Here is an 18,914-nt window from a genome sequence, read left to right on the forward strand (position 1 = left end):
GTGTAGAGCGCGGCGTATATCACATGTATGATGAGGACACAACGGGGTAGAGCGCGGCGTATATCACATGTATGATGAGGACACAACGGGGTAGAGCGCAGCGTATATCACATGTATGATGAGGATACACCGGGGTAGAGCGCGGCGTATATCACATGTATGATGAGGATACACCGGTGTAGAGCGCAGCGTATATCACATGTATGATGAGGATACACCGGGGTAGAGAGCAGCGTATATCACATGTATGATGAGGACACACCGGGGTAGAGAGCAGCGTATATCACATGTATGATGAGGACACACCGGGGTAGAGCGCAGCGTATATCACATGTATGATGAGGATACACCGGGGTAGAGAGCAGCGTATATCACATGTATGATGAGGACACACCGGGGTAGAGCGCGGCGTATATCACATGTATGATGAGGATACACCGGGGTAGAGCGCAGCGTATATCACATGTATGATGAGGACACACCGGGGTAGAGCGCGGCGTATATCACATGTATGATGAGGACACACCGGGGTAGAGCGCGGCGTATATCACATGTATGATGAGGACACACCGGGGTAGAGCGCAGCGTATATCACATGTATGATGAGGATACACCGGGGTAGAGAGCAGCGTATATCACATGTATGATGAGGACACACCGGGGTAGAGCGCGGCGTATATCACATGTATGATGAGGATACACCGGGGTAGAGAGCAGCGTATATCACATGTATGATGAGGACACACCGGGGTAGAGCGCGGCGTATATCACATGTATGATGAGGATACACCGGGGTAGAGAGCGGCGTATATCACATGTATGATGAGGACACACCGGGGTAGAGAGCAGCGTATATCACATGTATGATGAGGATACACCGGGGTAGAGCGCAGCGTATATCACATGTATGATGAGGATACACCGGGGTAGAGAGCAGCGTATATCACATGTATGATGAGGATACACCGGTGTAGAGCGCAGCGTATATCACATGTATGATGAGGACACACCAGGGTAGAGCGCAGCGTATATCACATGTATGATGAGGATACACCGGGGTAGAGAGCAGCGTATATCACATCTATGATGAGGATACACCGGTGTAGAGCGCGGCGTATATCACATGTATGATGAGGACACACCAGGGTAGAGCGCAGCGTATATCACATGTATGATGAGGACACACCGGGGTAGAGCGCAGCGTATATTACATGTATGATGAGGATACACCGGGGTAGAGAGCAGCGTATATCACATGTATGATGAGGATACACCGGGGTAGAGAGCAGCGTATATCACATGTATGATGAGGACACACCGGGGTAGAGCGCAGCGTATATCACATGTATGATGAGGATACACCGGGGTAGAGAGCAGCGTATATCACATGTATGATGAGGATACACCGGGGTAGAGAGCAGCGTATATCACATGTATGATGAGGATACACCGGGGTAGAGAGCAGCGTATATCACATGTATGATGAGGATACACCGGGGTAGAGCGCAGCGTATATCACATGTATGATGAGGATACACCGGGGTAGAGAGCAGCGTATATCACATGTATGATGAGGATACACCGGGGTAGAGAGCAGCGTATATCACATGTATGATGAGGATACACCGGGGTAGAGAGCAGCGTATATCACATGTATGATGAGGACACACCGGGGTAGAGCGCAGCGTATATCACATGTATGATGAGGATACACCGGGGTAGAGAGCAGCGTATATCACATGTATGATGAGGATACACCGGGGTAGAGTGCAGCGTATATCACATGTATGATGAGGATACACCGGGGTAGAGCGCAGCGTATATCACATGTATGATGAGGATACACCGGGGTAGAGCGCAGCGTATATCACATGTATGATGAGGACACACCGGGGTAGAGTGCAGCGTATATCACATGTATGATGAGGACACACCGGGGTAGAGCGCAGCGTATATCACATGTATGATGAGGATACACCGGGGTAGAGAGCAGCGTATATCACATGTATGATGAGGATACACCGGGGTAGAGAGCAGCGTATATCACATGTATGATGAGGATACACCGGGGTAGAGCGCAGCGTATATCACATGTATGATGAGGATACACCGGGGTAGAGAGCAGCGTATATCACATGTATGATGAGGATACACCGGGGTAGAGAGCAGCGTATATCACATGTATGATGAGGATACACCGGGGTAGAGAGCAGCGTATATCACATGTATGATGAGGATACACCGGGGTAGAGAGCAGCGTATATCACATGTATGATGAGGATACACCGGGGTAGAGTGCAGCGTATATCACATGTATGATGAGGATACACCGGGGTAGAGCGCAGCGTATATCACATGTATGATGAGGATACACCGGGGTAGAGCGCAGCGTATATCACATGTATGATGAGGACACACCGGGGTAGAGTGCAGCGTATATCACATGTATGATGAGGACACACCGGGGTAGAGCGCAGCGTATATCACATGTATGATGAGGATACACCGGGGTAGAGAGCAGCGTATATCACATGTATGATGAGGACACACCGGGGTAGAGCGCAGCGTATATCACATGTATGATGAGGACACACCAGGGTAGAGCGCAGCGTATATCACATGTATGATGAGGAAACACCGGGGTAGAGCGCAGCGTATATCACATGTATGATGAGGACACACCGGGGTAGAGCGCAGCGTATATCACATGTATGATGAGGACACACCAGGGTAGAGCGCAGCGTATATCACATGTATGATGAGGATACACCGGGGTAGAGCGCAGCGTATATCACATGTATGATGAGGACACACCAGGGTAGAGCGCAGCGTATATCACATGTATGATGAGGAAACACCGGGGTAGAGCGCGGCGTATATCACATGTATGATGAGGACACACCGGGGTAGAGCGCGGCGTATATCACATGTATGATGAGGACACACCGGGGTAGAGCGCAGCGTATATCACATGTAATAATAATGAATAATAAATCATGTTATTTCTATAGCGCAGGCATATTCAGCAGCGCTGTACAATAAGCGGGGACATGTACCGGCAATAAAGACATGGCAGAGTAACACATAGTGAAGCAGTTACAGGAGGAGCGAGGGTCCTGATCACAGGCTACAATCTATGAGGAAACAGGGGGGACACAAGAGAGAGAAGGTGTCATGTATGGCCCAGCCATCATTATAATACATATAAAGCGGCAGGATCCGTCACCAGCCAGGATCCAACAAGTGCCGTTACCAAGTGTTACTGGGTGCATGGAGGGTGTGGAGATAGAGGGAATAGTGATGAGAGGTGATCGGCCGGTCTGTGCTCTTAAAGGGAACCTGTCACGTCCCGTGTACTATATACTCTGCCCCCATAGCGTAGTTAGTGATACAGTGTGCGTCACTAGAAGCTTTTTTCATTAAAATTGTTGGTATTATATTGATTTTATAACCTTTTATACACTTTGTCCTACCTAGAAAAAACCTGGGAGTCTGAACTGATACGTAAATTGATGTGCATGCAAAATGTAAATGCATGTTCACACAAGGCCACCAGACAGAGAAAAACCAAAGACAAAAGCAAAATACCCAAATAACTGAAAGTAAATGGATAGATCGCACAGTGCAAAAATAATGATAAATAATAAAGGGGATTTAGTTAACATAATTTTGATCAAAATAATGTAAAAGCCATCCGACCACGTCACGGCAACCCTTATGGGACAGTCCTGACTCTAATATTGAGACCTTACCATTTGTTTAGTGACATATGTATATGGATAAGGGCAGAGAGACTGAACCCCTAGTAGAAGCATGCACCTGAGAGGCAGAATGAACCTTTCAGCTCAGACAAAGGGCGGCCACACCCTTATATGCACTGCAAAACTGCAAAGAAAGAAAAAACCTGGGAGTCTGAACTGCGCAGGGACCCGCGGCCGGACATGTACAAATGCGCATGCGCCCCTCAATAATAGCGCTCGCCGGGAGCAATATTCAAATACATGGGCGGAGCCAGCAGTGACTGAATGTGAGAATCACACCCCTATGACTGAATACGAGCAGGGAGGACAAACTGTATATAAAGTTATAAAATCATTATACCACCACCGATTGTAATGAGAAAAGCTTCTAGTGACGCACATTGTATCACTAACTACGCATTGGGGGAGGTGTAGATAGCAACAAGGACATGACAGGTTCCCTTTTAAGCACACTTAAAAATGTGGGGGCTAGGAATTAATCAGATCATCTGGGGTAGTGCATTCCAGTAAAGTGGCGCAGCATGAGAGAAGTATTGGAGGTGGAGGTGTGAGGATCTCATTATGGAGGATGTTATTTTTAGATCACTTGCAAAGCAGAGAGGACAGGTAGGTGGTAGGCAGAGATGAGGAGGAGATGTAGGGTGGTGCAGCACTGTGGAGAGGACATCATGTAGGTGGTAGTCAGAGATGAGGAGGAGATGTAGGGTGGTGCAGCACTGTGGAGAGGACATCATGTAGGTGGTAGTCAGAGATGAGGAGGAGATGTAGGGCGGTGCAGCACTGTGGAGAGGACATCATGTAGGTGGTAGTCAGAGATGAGGAGGAGATGTAGGGTGGTGCAGCACTGTGGAGAGGACATCATGTAGGTGGTAGACAGAGATGAGGAGGAGATGTAGGGTGGTGCAGCACTGTGGAGAGGACAGGTAGGTGGTAGTCAGAGATGAGGAGGAGATGTAGGGTGGTGCAGCACTGTGGAGAGGACATCATGTAGGTGGTAGTCAGAGATGAGGAGGAGATGTAGGGCGGTGCAGCACTGTGGAGAGGACATCATGTAGGTGGTAGACAGAGATGAGGAGGAGATGTAGGGCAGTGCAGCACTGTGGAGAGGACAGGTAGATGGTAGTCAGAGATGAGGAGGAGATGTAGGGTGGTGCAGCACTGTGGAGAGGACATCATGTAGGTGGTAGACAGAGATGAGGAGGAGATGTAGGGCGGTGCAGCACTGTGGAGAGGACAGGTAGGTGGTAGTCAGAGATGAGGAGGAGATGTAGGGTGGTGCAGCACTGTGGAGAGGACATCATGTAGGTGGTAGACAGAGATGAGGAGGAGATGTAGGGCGGTGCAGCACTGTGGAGAGGACAGGTAGATGGTAGTCAGAGATGAGGAGGAGATGTAGGGTGGTGCAGCACTGTGGAGAGGACATCATGTAGGTGGTAGACAGAGATGAGGAGGAGATGTAGGGCGGTGCAGCACTGTGGAGAGGACAGGTAGGTGGTAGTCAGAGATGAGGAGGAGATGTAGGGTGGTGCAGCACTGTGGAGAGGACAGGTAGGTGGTAGTCAGAGATGAGGAGGAGATGTAGGGTGGTGCAGCACTGTGGAGAGGACATCATGTAGGTGGTAGACAGAGATGAGGAGGAGATGTAGGGCGGTGCAGCACTGTGGAGAGGACAGGTAGATGGTAGTCAGAGATGAGGAGGAGATGTAGGGTGGTGCAGCACTGTGGAGAGGACAGGTAGGTGGTAGTCAGAGATGAGGAGGAGATGTAGGGTGGTGCAGAACTGTGGAGAGGACATCATGTAGGTGGTAGTCAGAGATGAGGAGGAGATGTAGAGCAGTGCAGCACTGTGGAGAGGACATCATGTAGGTGGTAGTCAGAGATGAGGAGGAGATGTAGGGCGGTGCAGCACTGTGGAGAGGACAGGTAGGTGGTAGACAGAGATGAGGAGGAGATGTAGGGTGGTGCAGCACTGTGGAGAGGACATCATGTAGGTGGTAGTCAGAGATGAGGAGGAGATGTAGGGCGGTGCAGCACTGTGGAGAGGACATCATGTAGGTGGTAGACAGAGATGAGGAGGAGATGTAGGGCACTGCAGCACTGTGGAGAGGACAGGTAGATGGTAGTCAGAGATGAGGAGGAGATGTAGGGTGGTGCAGCACTGTGGAGAGGACATCATGTAGGTGGTAGACAGAGATGAGGAGGAGATGTAGGGCGGTGCAGCACTGTGGAGAGGACAGGTAGGTGGTAGTCAGAGATGAGGAGGAGATGTAGGGTGGTGCAGCACTGTGGAGAGGACATCATGTAGGTGGTAGACAGAGATGAGGAGGAGATGTAGGGCGGTGCAGCACTGTGGAGAGGACAGGTAGATGGTAGTCAGAGATGAGGAGGAGATGTAGGGTGGTGCAGCACTGTGGAGAGGACATCATGTAGGTGGTAGACAGAGATGAGGAGGAGATGTAGGGCAGTGCAGCACTGTGGAGAGGACAGGTAGATGGTAGTCAGAGATGAGGAGGAGATGTAGGGTGGTGCAGCACTGTGGAGAGGACATCATGTAGGTGGTAGACAGAGATGAGGAGGAGATGTAGGGCGGTGCAGCACTGTGGAGAGGACAGGTAGGTGGTAGACAGAGATGAGGAGGAGATGTAGGGTGGTGCAGCACTGTGGAGAGGACATCATGTAGGTGGTAGACAGAGATGAGGAGGAGATGTAGGGCGGTGCAGCACTGTGGAGAGGACAGGTAGATGGTAGTCAGAGATGAGGAGGAGATGTAGGGTGGTGCAGCACTGTGGAGAGGACAGGTAGATGGTAGTCAGAGATGAGGAGGAGATGTAGGGCGGTGCAGCACTGTGGAGAGGACAGGTAGGTGGTAGACAGAGATGAGGAGGAGATGTAGGGTGGTGCAGCACTGTGGAGAGGACATCATGTAGGTGGTAGACAGAGATGAGGAGGAGATGTAGGGTGGTGCAGCACTGTGGAGAGGACAGGTAGGTGGTAGTCAGAGATGAGGAGGAGATGTAGGGTGGTGCAGCACTGTGGAGAGGACATCATGTAGGTGGTAGTCAGAGATGAGGAGGAGATGTAGGGCGGTGCAGCACTGTGGAGAGGACAGGTAGGTGGTAGTCAGAGATGAGGAGGAGATGTAGGGTGGTGCAGCACTGTGGAGAGGACATCATGTAGGTGGTAGACAGAGATGAGGAGGAGATGTAGGGTGGTGCAGCACTGTGGAGAGGACAGGTAGGTGGTAGTCAGAGATGAGGAGGAGATGTAGGGTGGTGCAGCACTGTGGAGAGGACATCATGTAGGTGGTAGTCAGAGATGAGGAGGAGATGTAGGGCGGTGCAGCACTGTGGAGAGGACAGGTAGGTGGTAGACAGAGATGAGGAGGAGATGTAGGGTGGTGCAGCACTGTGGAGAGGACATCATGTAGGTGGTAGACAGAGATGAGGAGGAGATGTAGGGTGGTGCAGCACTGTGGAGAGGACAGGTAGGTGGTAGTCAGAGATGAGGAGGAGATGTAGGGTGGTGCAGCACTGTGGAGAGGACATCATGTAGGTGGTAGTCAGAGATGAGGAGGAGATGTAGGGCGGTGCAGCACTGTGGAGAGGACATCATGTAGGTGGTAGTCAGAGATGAGGAGGAGATGTAGGGTGGTGCAGCACTGTGGAGAGGACATCATGTAGGTGGTAGACAGAGATGAGGAGGAGATGTAGGGTGGTGCAGCACTGTGGAGAGGACATCATGTAGGTGGTAGTCAGAGATGAGGAGGAGATGTAGGGCGGTGCAGCACTGTGGAGAGGACATCATGTAGGTGGTAGTCAGAGATGAGGAGGAGATGTAGGGTGGTGCAGCACTGTGGAGAGTACATCATGTAGGTGGTAGACTGAGATGAGGAGGAGATGTAGGGTGGTGCAGCACTGTGGAGAGGACATCATGTAGGTGGTAGTCAGAGATGAGGAGGAGATGTAGGGCGGTGCAGCACTGTGGAGAGGACATCATGTAGGTGGTAGTCAGAGATGAGGAGGAGATGTAGGGTGGTGCAGCACTGTGGAGAGGACATCATGTAGGTGGTAGACAGAGATGAGGAGGAGATGTAGGGTGGTGCAGCACTGTGGAGAGGACATCATGTAGGTGGTAGTCAGAGATGAGGAGGAGATGTAGGGCGGTGCAGCACTGTGGAGAGGACATCATGTAGGTGGTAGTCAGAGATGAGGAGGAGATGTAGGGCGGTGCAGCACTGTGGAGAGTACATCATGTAGGTGGTAGACTGAGATGAGGGGGAGATGTAGGGTGGTGCAGCACTGTGGAGAGGACATCATGTAGGTGGTAGTCAGAGATGAGGAGGAGATGTAGGGTGGTGCAGCACTGTGGAGAGGACATCATGTAGGTGGTAGACAGAGATGAGGAGGAGATGTAGGGTGGTGCAGCACTGTGGAGAGGACATCATGTAGGTGGTAGACTGAGATGAGGAGGAGATGTAGGGTGGTGCAGCACTGTGGAGAGGACATCATGTAGGTGGTAGTCAGAGATGAGGAGGAGATGTAGGGCGGTGCAGCACTGTGGAGAGTACATCATGTAGGTGGTAGACTGAGATGAGGGGGAGATGTAGGGTGGTGCAGCACTGTGGAGAGGACATCATGTAGGTGGTAGACTGAGATGAGGAGGAGATGTAGGGTGGTGCAGCACTGTGGAGAGGACATCATGTAGGTGGTAGTCAGAGATGAGGAGGAGATGTAGGGCGGTGCAGCACTGTGGAGAGTACATCATGTAGGTGGTAGACTGAGATGAGGAGGAGATGTAGGGCGGTGCAGCACTGTGGAGAGGACATCATGTAGGTGGTAGTCAGAGATGAGGAGGAGATGTAGGGTGGTGCAGCACTGTGGAGAGGACATCATGTAGGTGGTAGACTGAGATGAGGAGGAGATGTAGGGTGGTGCAGCACTGTGGAGAGGACATCATGTAGGTGGTAGTCAGAGATGAGGAGGAGATGTAGGGCGGTGCAGCACTGTGGAGAGTACATCATGTAGGTGGTAGACTGAGATGAGGAGGAGATGTAGGGTGGTGCAGCACTGTGGAGAGGACATCATGTAGGTGGTAGTCAGAGATGAGGAGGAGATGTAGGGCGGTGCAGCACTGTGGAGAGTACATCATGTAGGTGATAGACTGAGATGAGGAGGAGATGTAGGGTGGTGCAGCACTGTGGAGAGGACATCATGTAGGTGGTAGACTGAGATGAGGAGGAGATGTAGGGTGGTGCAGCACTGTGGAGAGGACATCATGTAGGTGGTAGTCAGAGATGAGGAGGAGATGTAGGGTGGTGCAGCACTGTGGAGAGGACATCATGTAGGTGGTAGACTGAGATGAGGAGGAGATGTAGGGTGGTGCAGCACTGTGGAGAGGACATCATGTAGGTGGTAGTCAGAGATGAGGAGGAGATGTAGGGTGGTGCAGCACTGTGGAGAGGACATCATGTAGGTGGTAGTCAGAGATGAGGAGGAGATGTAGGGTGGTGCAGCACTGTGGAGAGGACATCATGTAGGTGGTAGACAGAGATGAGGAGGAGATGTAGGGCGGTGCAGCACTGTGGAGAGTACATCATGTAGGTGGTAGACTGAGATGAGGAGGAGATGTAGGGTGGTGCAGCACTGTGGAGAGGACATCATGTAGGTGGTAGACTGAGATGAGGAGGAGATGTAGGGTGGTGCAGCACTGTGGAGAGGACATCATGTAGGTGGTAGTCAGAGATGAGGAGGAGATGTAGGGCGGTGCAGCACTGTGGAGAGTACATCATGTAGGTGGTAGACTGAGATGAGGAGGAGATGTAGGGTGGTGCAGCACTGTGGAGAGGACATCATGTAGGTGGTAGACTGAGATGAGGAGGAGATGTAGGGTGGTGCAGCACTGTGGAGAGGACATCATGTAGGTGGTAGTCAGAGATGAGGAGGAGATGTAGGGTGGTGCAGCACTGTGGAGAGGACATCATGTAGGTGGTAGACTGAGATGAGGAGGAGATGTAGGGTGGTGCAGCACTGTGGAGAGGACATCATGTAGGTGGTAGTCAGAGATGAGGAGGAGATGTAGGGTGGTGCAGCACTGTGGAGAGGACATCATGTAGGTGGTAGTCAGAGATGAGGAGGAGATGTAGGGTGGTGCAGCACTGTGGAGAGGACATCATGTAGGTGGTAGACAGAGATGAGGAGGAGATGTAGGGCGGTGCAGCACTGTGGAGAGTACATCATGTAGGTGGTAGACTGAGATGAGGAGGAGATGTAGGGTGGTGCAGCACTGTGGAGAGGACATCATGTAGGTGGTAGACTGAGATGAGGAGGAGATGTAGGGTGGTGCAGCACTGTGGAGAGGACATCATGTAGGTGGTAGTCAGAGATGAGGAGGAGATGTAGGGCGGTGCAGCACTGTGGAGAGTACATCATGTAGGTGGTAGACTGAGATGAGGAGGAGATGTAGGGTGGTGCAGCACTGTGGAGAGGACATCATGTAGGTGGTAGTCAGAGATGAGGAGGAGATGTAGGGCGGTGCAGCACTGTGGAGAGTACATCATGTAGGTGGTAGACTGAGATGAGGAGGAGATGTAGGGTGGTGCAGCACTGTGGAGAGGACATCATGTAGGTGGTAGACTGAGATGAGGAGGAGATGTAGGGCGGTGCAGCACTGTGGAGAGGACATCATGTAGGTGGTAGTCAGAGATGAGGAGGAGATGTAGGGTGGTGCAGCACTGTGGAGAGGACATCATGTAGGTGGTAGTCAGAGATGAGGAGGAGATGTAGGGTGGTGCAGCACTGTGGAGAGGACAGGTAGGTGGTAGACTGAGATGAGGAGGAGATGTAGAGCAGTGCAGCACTGTGGAGAGGACAGGTAGGTGGTAGGCAGAGATGAGGAGGAGATGTAGGGCGCTGCAGCACTGTGGAGAGGACAGGTAGGTGATAGAAAGAGATGAGGAGGAGATGTAGGGCGCTGCAGCACTGTGGAGAGGACAGGTAGGTAGTAGGCAGAGATGAGGAGGAGATGTAGAGCAGTGCAGAACTGTGGAGAGGACAGGTAGGTAGTAGGCAGAGATGAGGAGGAGATGTAGGGCAGTGCAGAACTGTGGAGAGGACAGGTAGGTAGTAGGCAGAGATGAGGAGGAGATGTAGGGTGGTGCAGCACTGTGGAGAGGACAGGTAGGTGGTAGACTGAGATGAGGAGGAGATGTAGAGCAGTGCAGCACTGTGAAGAGGACAGGTAGGTGGTAGGCAGAGATGAGGAGGAGATGTAGGGCGCTGCAGCACTGTGGAGAGGACAGGTAGGTGATAGAAAGAGATGAGGAGGAGATGTAGGGTGGTGCAGCACTGTGGAGAGGACAGGTAGGTGGCAGACAGAGATGAGGAGGAGATGTAGGGTGGTGCAGCACTGTGGAGAGGACAGGTAGGTGGTAGGCAGAGATGAGTAGGAGATGTAGAGCAGTGCAGCACTGTGGAGAGGACAGGTAGGTGGTACACTGAGATGAGGAGGAGATGTAGGGCGGTGCAGCACTGTGGAGAGGACAGGTAGGTGGTAGGCAGAGATGAGGAGGAGATGTAGAGCAGTGCAGCACTGTGGAGAGGATGGGTAAGTGGTAGACAGAGATGAGGAGGAGATGTAGAGCAGTGCAGCACTGTGGAGAGGACAGGTAGGTGGTAGTCAAAGATAAGGAGGAGATGTAGGGCAGTGCAGCACTGTGGAGAGGATGGGTAGGTGGTAGTCAGAGATGAGGAGGAGATGTAGGGTGGTGCCGCACTGTGGAGAGGACAGGTAGGTGGTAGGCAGAGATGAGGAGGAAATGTAGGGTGGTGCAGCACTGTGGAGAGTACAGGTAGATGGTAGGCAGAGATGAGGAGGAGATGTAGAGGAGTGCAGCACTGTGGAGAGGACAGGTAGGTGGTAGACAAAAATAAGGAGGAGATGTAGGGCGGTGCAGCACTGTGGAGAGGACAGGTAGATGGTAGTCAAAAATAAGGAGGAGATGTAGGGCGGTGCAGCACTGTGGAGAGGACAGGTAGATGGTAGTCAGAGATGAGTAGGAGATGTAGAGCAGTGCAGCACTGTGGAGAGGACAGGTAGGTGGTAGTCAAAGATAAGGAGGAGATGTAGGGCGGTGCAGCACTGTGGAGAGGACAGGTAGATGGTAGTCAGAGATGAAGAGGAGATGTAGGCTGTGCAGCACTGTGGAGAGGACAGGTAGGTGGTAGTCAGAGATGAGTAGGAGATGTAGAGCAGTGCAGCACTGTGGAGAGGATGGGTAGGTGGTAGTCAGAGATGAGGAGGAGATGTAGGGTGGTGCAGCAATGTGGAGAGGACAAGTAGGTGATAGAGAGAGATGAGGAGGAGATGTAGGGCAGTGCAGCACTGTGGAGAGGACAGGTAGGTGGTAGACAGAGATGAGGAGGAGATGTAGGGCGGTGCAGCACTGTGGAGAGGACGGGTAGGTGGTAGGCAGAGATGAGGAGGAGATGTAGAGCAGTGCAGCACTGTGGAGAGGATAGGTAGGGGGATAGACAGAGATAAGGAGGAGATGTAGGGTGGTGCAGCACTGTGGAGAGGACAGGTAGATGGTAGTCAGAGATGAAGAGGAGATGTAGGCTGTGCAGCACTGTGTAGAGGACAGGTAGGTGGTAGTCAGAGATGAGTAGGAGATGTAGAGCAGTGCAGCACTGTGGAGAGGACAGTTAGGTGGTAATCAGAGATGAGTAGGAGATGTAGGGTGGTGCAGCACTGTGGAGAGGACAGGTAGGTGGTAGTCAGAGATGAGGAGGAGATGTAGGGTGGTGCAGCACTGTGGAGAGGACAGGTAGGTGGTAGACAGAGATGAGGAGGAGATGTAGGGCAGTGCAGAACTGTGGAGAGGACAGGTAGGTGGTAGTCAGAGATGAGGAGGAGATGTAGGGTGGTGCAGCACTGTGGAGAGGACAGGTAGGTGGTAGACAGAGATGAGGAGGAGATGTAGGGCAGTGCAGAACTGTGGAGAGGACAGGTAGGTGGTAGACAGAGATGAGGAGGAGATGTAGGGCGGTGCAGCACTGTGGAGAGGACAGGTAGGTGGTAGGCAGAGATGAGGAGGAGATGTAGAGCAGTGCAGCACTGTGGAGAGGATGGGTAGGTGGTAGTCAGAGATGAGGAGGAGATGTAGGGCGGTGCAGCACTGTGGAGAGGACAGGTAGGTGGTAGGCAGAGCTGAGGAACAGATGTAGGGCGGTGCAGCACTGTGGAGAGGACAGGTAGGTGGTAGACAGAGATGAGTAGGAGATGTAGGGCGGTGCAGCACTGTGGAAAGGACAGGAAGGGTGGTAGACAGAGATGAGGAGGAAATGTAGGGTGGTGCACCACTGTGGAGAGGATGGGTAAGGTGGTAGACAGATGAGGAGATGTAGGGCGGTGCAGCACTGTGGAGAGGACGGGTAGGTGGAAGACGGGTAAGGAGATGTAGAGCAGAGCAGCACTGTGGAGAGGACGGGTAGGTGGAAGACGGGTAAGGAGATGTGGAGCGGTGCAGCACTGTGGAGAGGACGGGTAGGGTGGTAGAAAGAGATGAGGAGGAGGACCAAACCCCGAGGAACCCCAACAGTAAGAGGAGGGGACCTTTGACTGAACTCTGAGGAACCCTGACAGCAAGAGGAGGGGACCTAGGGATGAACTCTGAGGAACCCCAACAGCAAGAGAAGGGGAACTAGGACCGAACCCTGAGGAACCCTGACAGTATGAGGAAAGGGCCTATGAGTGAACACTGAGAAACCCCCGACAGTAAGAAGAAGGGACCTAAGACTGAGCCCTGAGGAACCCCAACAGTAAGAGGAGGGGACCTAGGACTGAAAACTGAATCCTGCGGTAGTCAACAGTAAGAGTGGACCTCGGACTGAACCCTGAGGAAACCCTACAGTAAAAGAAGGATGCCTAGGACTGAACCATGAGGAACCCCCACAGTAAGGGGAAGAGGAGTGGGCATAGGAATAAACCCTGAGAAACCCCAACAGTAAAAGGAGTAGGACTGAAACCTAAGGAACCCTGACAGTAAGAGGAAGGGACTTAGAACTGACCCCTGAGGAACACCTAAATTAAGAGGAAAGGACCTGGAACTGAACTAGGAGGAACCTGGACAGTAAGAGGAGAGGACCTAGGACTGAGTCTTGAGGAAACCCGACAGTAAGGGGAAGGGACTTATGATTGAGCCCTGGGGAACCCCAACAGTAAGAGGAGAGGACCTAGTACTGAACCCTGAGGAACCCAGACAGTAAGTGGAGATGAACTAAGACCGAACCCTGAGGAACCCCAACAGTAAGGGGAAGAGGACCTAGTACTGAACCTTGAAGACCCCAACAGTAAGAGTAACTCCGATAGTAAAAGGAGGGGATCTAGGCCTGAGCATCTAGACAGTAAGATGAGGGTACCTAAGACTGAGCCCCAAAGAACCGCGACAATAAGAGGAAATCTTGCAATAGGGGATATGTTCACACTTGACATGTATGATAAGGTGACACCAGGGCACAGCACCGCGTACATCACATGTCAGCTCTGCCGGCCCGGTGTGATATCTGATGTCTGGAGACTTTGGTTCTATGTCGCAGGGAGGAGTTTCCGGGAGGAGCAGTGCGAGGCTTTCAACGGCTTCAATCAAAGTACAAATCGCCTGATGTCCACGGTGGGATGGGTCCCCAAATACTCCGGGGTGTCACCGAGAGATAAATGCAAGCTCATCTGCAGAGCCAACGGCACCGGCTACTTCTATGTGCTGGCACCAAAGGTTAGTTCAGTGTCGGAGAACTGTGTACAGCACTCAGGGGGGCTTAGGGGGCAGCACTAAGGACAGAGAGGGGGATATGTGTATAGCACCTAGGGGGATGAGAGAGTAGCATCGAGTACATGGGCAGAGGTATGTACCGTATTTTACATAAATATTTTGCACATTTTTGGCATCCTCTACACATGCCTCATGTGTCTCCTGCGCCTCGTGGGGTGATCCGCTGTAATATCACCTCCACCTGACACTGTGATTCCTCCACCACACAGGTCATTGATGGGACCCCGTGTGCCCCCGACTCCACCTCTGTGTGCGTGCAAGGCAAATGCATCAAAGCCGGATGTGACGGCCAATTGGGATCCAAAAAGAAATTTGACAAATGCAGAGTATGCGGAGGGGACAATAAGAGCTGCAAGAAGATCTCTGGACTTTTTACTAAACCCATGTGAGTATCCTAGTCCTGCATGATTGTGAAGACCTGCCATTTTATAGTCAATGGCATGCACGAAACGGGCCCTTCTGGGTGGCGGCGTGCCCCCCATGTTAAGAGATTGGTAGCATAATGTTATTGCAGATCCTGGTGGCGACATCTTGGAGTCTGCATTTAGGGGGCCTCTCTGGGATGGGTGCCGCCACCTCCCTGTTTGGTCAGGGATCCATTACTTGTACAGCATGGGGCCTCAGTAACCCACATGTCCTCTTCTCTCTGTAGACACGGGTATAACTTTGTGGTCACGGTTCCTGCTGGTGCCAGTAATTTGGATGTGAGACAGCGTGGATATAAAGGCCTCATCAATGATGATAATTACCTGGCCATCAAGAATGGACAAGGTCGTTATCTGCTGAATGGGAACTACATTGTGTCTGCGGTGGAGCGGGACATCCTGGTACGTGGCAGCCTCCTGAAGTATACCGGCACCGGCACAGCCGTGGAGGCCTTACAAGCTGTCGGCGTGATTCACGAGCCGCTGACTATAGAGGTCTTATGTGTTGGGAAGATGACGCCTCCACGGCTGAGATACTCCTTCTACATCACAAGGGAGAAGAAGGACAGTAAAAGTGCCCAGGTGATAAGCAATAGTCTCGCTGCTCTCGCACCCCCTCCACCCCGACCCAGACCCCAGTCTCACTGGACAGCAGGTAGTTGGGGGTCATGCTCCGTCTCCTGTGGTGATGGCCAGCAGATTCGATTAGTGGAATGCCGTGACCCTTGGGAACAGATGGCATCAGATTGCCCATCTTCTCTCCGTCCACCTGAGATAAGGACCTGTGGTGACCCGTGTCCAGTATGGGAGACCGGAGAATGGACCGGGTGCTCAAAGACCTGCGGCCGAGGATTTAAGAGACGGCAATTGCGGTGCAGTGCTGGAGGTGGGGTACCCTTACCAAGAGAGCACTGCACATTGAAACGAAAACCTCAGGAGCTAGACTTCTGTATCCTGCGCCCATGTTAGTTCAGAGAAGCGAGCGCGGAACAGCAAATAACTCTGAGAAATGTAGAACCATGCGCAGCACCGAATTATGGACAATGGGCTAGGCTCAGGCCTGGATGATGGTGACCCAGATTTTATTGCCAAGACTACTTTTACATTGTGACGTCAGAGCGGACAATGTGATGGACATTTGCCGGCTCCCGTCGTAGAGCCAGTGGATGAGTCTGTGCAGACGTTGTGTCACTGTGTGATCAGTCATGTCTCTTCTTCACTTATCAGTATATGAGGAGATCTAGAATCTGACCAAGTGATCAAAAAGGAGGCAGAGTAAACCGGAGACAACTGTAAACCAAAACCATAGCGTTGCCCCATGTGCCACTCCTTCCTCCGATGTCCGTGAAACTACAAACCCAACCGCCCATGCCCGTGGGAGGCAACCTTCATTCATGGATCATTGGACGATAAGAGAATAATCATTAGTTTTTGCAATCTCAATGCAATTGAAAACCTCACAGGTTCAATCCTTGGGGGGCAGTCATGGCCAGTGTGGTTCTCGAGTGCAATGATCCGCTGGGATAGTCATCATGGCTGATCTCACCCTTGGATGCAGTCACCATGGCTGGATCACCTCATGGACAATCATTATGGCTGATCTGCTCCTTGGGTGCGGTCACCAAAGCTGCTGTGATCCTCAGGGACAGTCATCATGACTAGTATGATTTTCAGGTGTGGTCATCCTCAGGTCCTATACTGATACTGGTCTGATACTTGGGTGCATGCAGTGATCCTCAGGGCAGTAATCATGATTTGTCTGTTTCTAAGATGGGGTGATTCTCAGGAGCAATCATAATGGTTGGTCTGTTCCTCAGATCTGGTGATCCTCAGGGGCAATCATCATGATTGGTCTGTTCCTCAGATCTGGTGATCCTCAGGGGCAATCAACATGGTTGATTTGTTCCTCAGGTACGGTGATCCTCAGGGGCAATCAGTGTGGTTGGGTGTGTGCATTGATCCTCGGGGGGGCAATCATTATGGCTGGTGTGGTTCTAGGGCACGGTGATCCTCAGGTCTGATCCTTGGGTGCAGTAATCCTCAGGGGGTGGTAATCATGGTAGGTCTGTTCCTCAGATGTATGATCCTCAGAGGCAATCATCATAGTTGGTCTGTTCCTCAGATGTGTGATCCTCAGGGGCAAACATCATAGTTGGTCTGTTCCTCAGATGTGTGATCCTCAGGGGCAATCATCATAGTTGGTCTGTTCCTCAGATGTGTGATCCTCAGGGGCAATCATCATAGTTGGTCTGTTCCTCAGATGTGTGATCCTCAGGGGCAATCATCATAGTTGGTCTGTTCCTCAGATGTGTGATCCTCAGGGGCAATCATCATAGTTGGTCTGTTCCTCAGATGTGTGATCCCCAGGGGCAATCATTATGGTTGGTCTGTACCTCAGATGTGTGATCCTCAGGGGCAATCATCATAGTTGGTCTGTTCCTCAGATGCGTGATCCTTAGGGGCAATCATTATGGTTGGTCTGTACCTCAGATGTGTGATCCTCAGGGGCAATCATCATAGTTGGTCTGTTCCTCAGATGCGTGATCCTGAGGGGCAATCATTATGGTTGGTCTGTACCTCAGATGTGTGATCCTCAGGGGCAATAATCATAGTTGGTCTGTTCCTCAGATGTGTGATCCTCAGGGGCAATCATCATAGTTGGTCTGTTCCTCACATGCGTGATCCTCAGAGGCAATCATCATAGTTGGTCTGTTCCTCAGATGTGTGATCCTCAGGGGCAATCATCATAGTTGGTCTGATCCTCAGATGTGTGATCCTCAGGGGCAATCATTATGGTTGGTCTGTTCCTCAGATGTGTGATCCTCAGGGGCAATCATCATAGTTGGTCTGTTCCTCAGATGTGTGATCCTCAGGGGCAATCATCATAGTTGGTCTGATCCTCAGATGTGTGATCCTCAGGGGCAATAATTATGGTTGGCCTGTTCCTCAGATGTGTGATCTTCAGGGGCAATCATCATAGTTGGTCTGATCCTCAGATGTGTGATCCTCAGGGGCAATCATCATAGTTGGTCTGTTCCTCAGATGTGTGATCCTTAGGGGCAATCATTATGGTTGGTCTGTTCCTCAGATGTGTGATCCTTAGGGGCAATCATCATAGTTGGTCTGTTCCTCAGATGTGTGATCCTTAGGGGCAATCATCATAGTTGGTCTGATCCTCAGATGTGTGATCCTCAGGGGCAATCATTATGGTTGGTCTGTTCCTCAGATGTGTGATCCTTAGGGGCAATCATCATAGTTGGTCTGATCCTCAGATGTGTGATCCTCAGGGGCAATCATTATGGTTGGTCTGTTCCTCAGATATGTGATCCTCAGGGGCAATCATCATAGTTGGTCAGTTCCTCAGATGTGTGATCCTTAGGGGCAATCATCATAGTTGGTCTGATCCTCAGATGTGTGATCCTCAGGGGCAATCATTATGGTTGGTCTGTTCCTCAGATGTGTGATCCTCAGGGGCAATCATCATAGTTGGTCTGTTCCTCAGATGTGTGATCCTCAGAGGCAATCATCATAGCTGGTCTGTTCCTCAGATGTGTGATCCTTAGGGGCAATCATCATAGTTGGTCTGTTCCTCAGATGTGTGATCCTTAGGGGCAATCATCATAGTTGGTCTGTTCCTCAGATGTGTGATCCTCAGAGGCAATCATCATAGCTGGTCTGTTCCTCAGATGTGTGATCCTTAGGGGCAATCATCATAGTTGGTCTGTTCCTCAGATGTGTGATCCTCAGGGGCAATCATCATAGTTGGTCTGTTCCTCAGATGTGTGATCCTCAGAGGCAATCATCATAGCTGGTCTGTTCCTCAGATGTGTGATCCTTAGGGGCAATCATCATAGTTGGTCTGTTCCTCAGATGTGTGATCCTCAGGGGCAATCATCATAGTTG

The 18,914-nt window shown here is 51.4% G+C and overlaps 1 protein-coding gene across 1 annotated transcript in view; it reads left to right on the forward strand.

The window, feature by feature from the left end:
* ADAMTS15 (ADAM metallopeptidase with thrombospondin type 1 motif 15) overlaps positions 1-18,615 on the forward strand; it is a 158,540-nt gene extending 139,925 nt beyond the window's left edge. Inside the window, exons 6-8 of the mRNA XM_073657475.1 lie at positions 14,354-14,529; positions 14,796-14,971; positions 15,239-18,615. Coding sequence (XP_073513576.1) covers positions 14,354-14,529; positions 14,796-14,971; positions 15,239-15,980 — 1,094 coding nt within the window. The 3' untranslated portion in view covers positions 15,981-18,615. The remainder of the gene's footprint in view (positions 1-14,353; positions 14,530-14,795; positions 14,972-15,238) is intronic.
* The last annotated feature ends 299 nt before the right edge of the window (positions 18,616-18,914 follow it).

The sequence above is a fragment of the Phyllobates terribilis genome, unplaced genomic scaffold (assembly GCF_046119375.1).
Source record: "Phyllobates terribilis strain yellow unplaced genomic scaffold, ASM4611937v1 Scaffold_12__6_contigs__length_324123572, whole genome shotgun sequence".
Classification (NCBI taxonomy): domain Eukaryota; kingdom Metazoa; phylum Chordata; class Amphibia; order Anura; family Dendrobatidae; genus Phyllobates; species Phyllobates terribilis.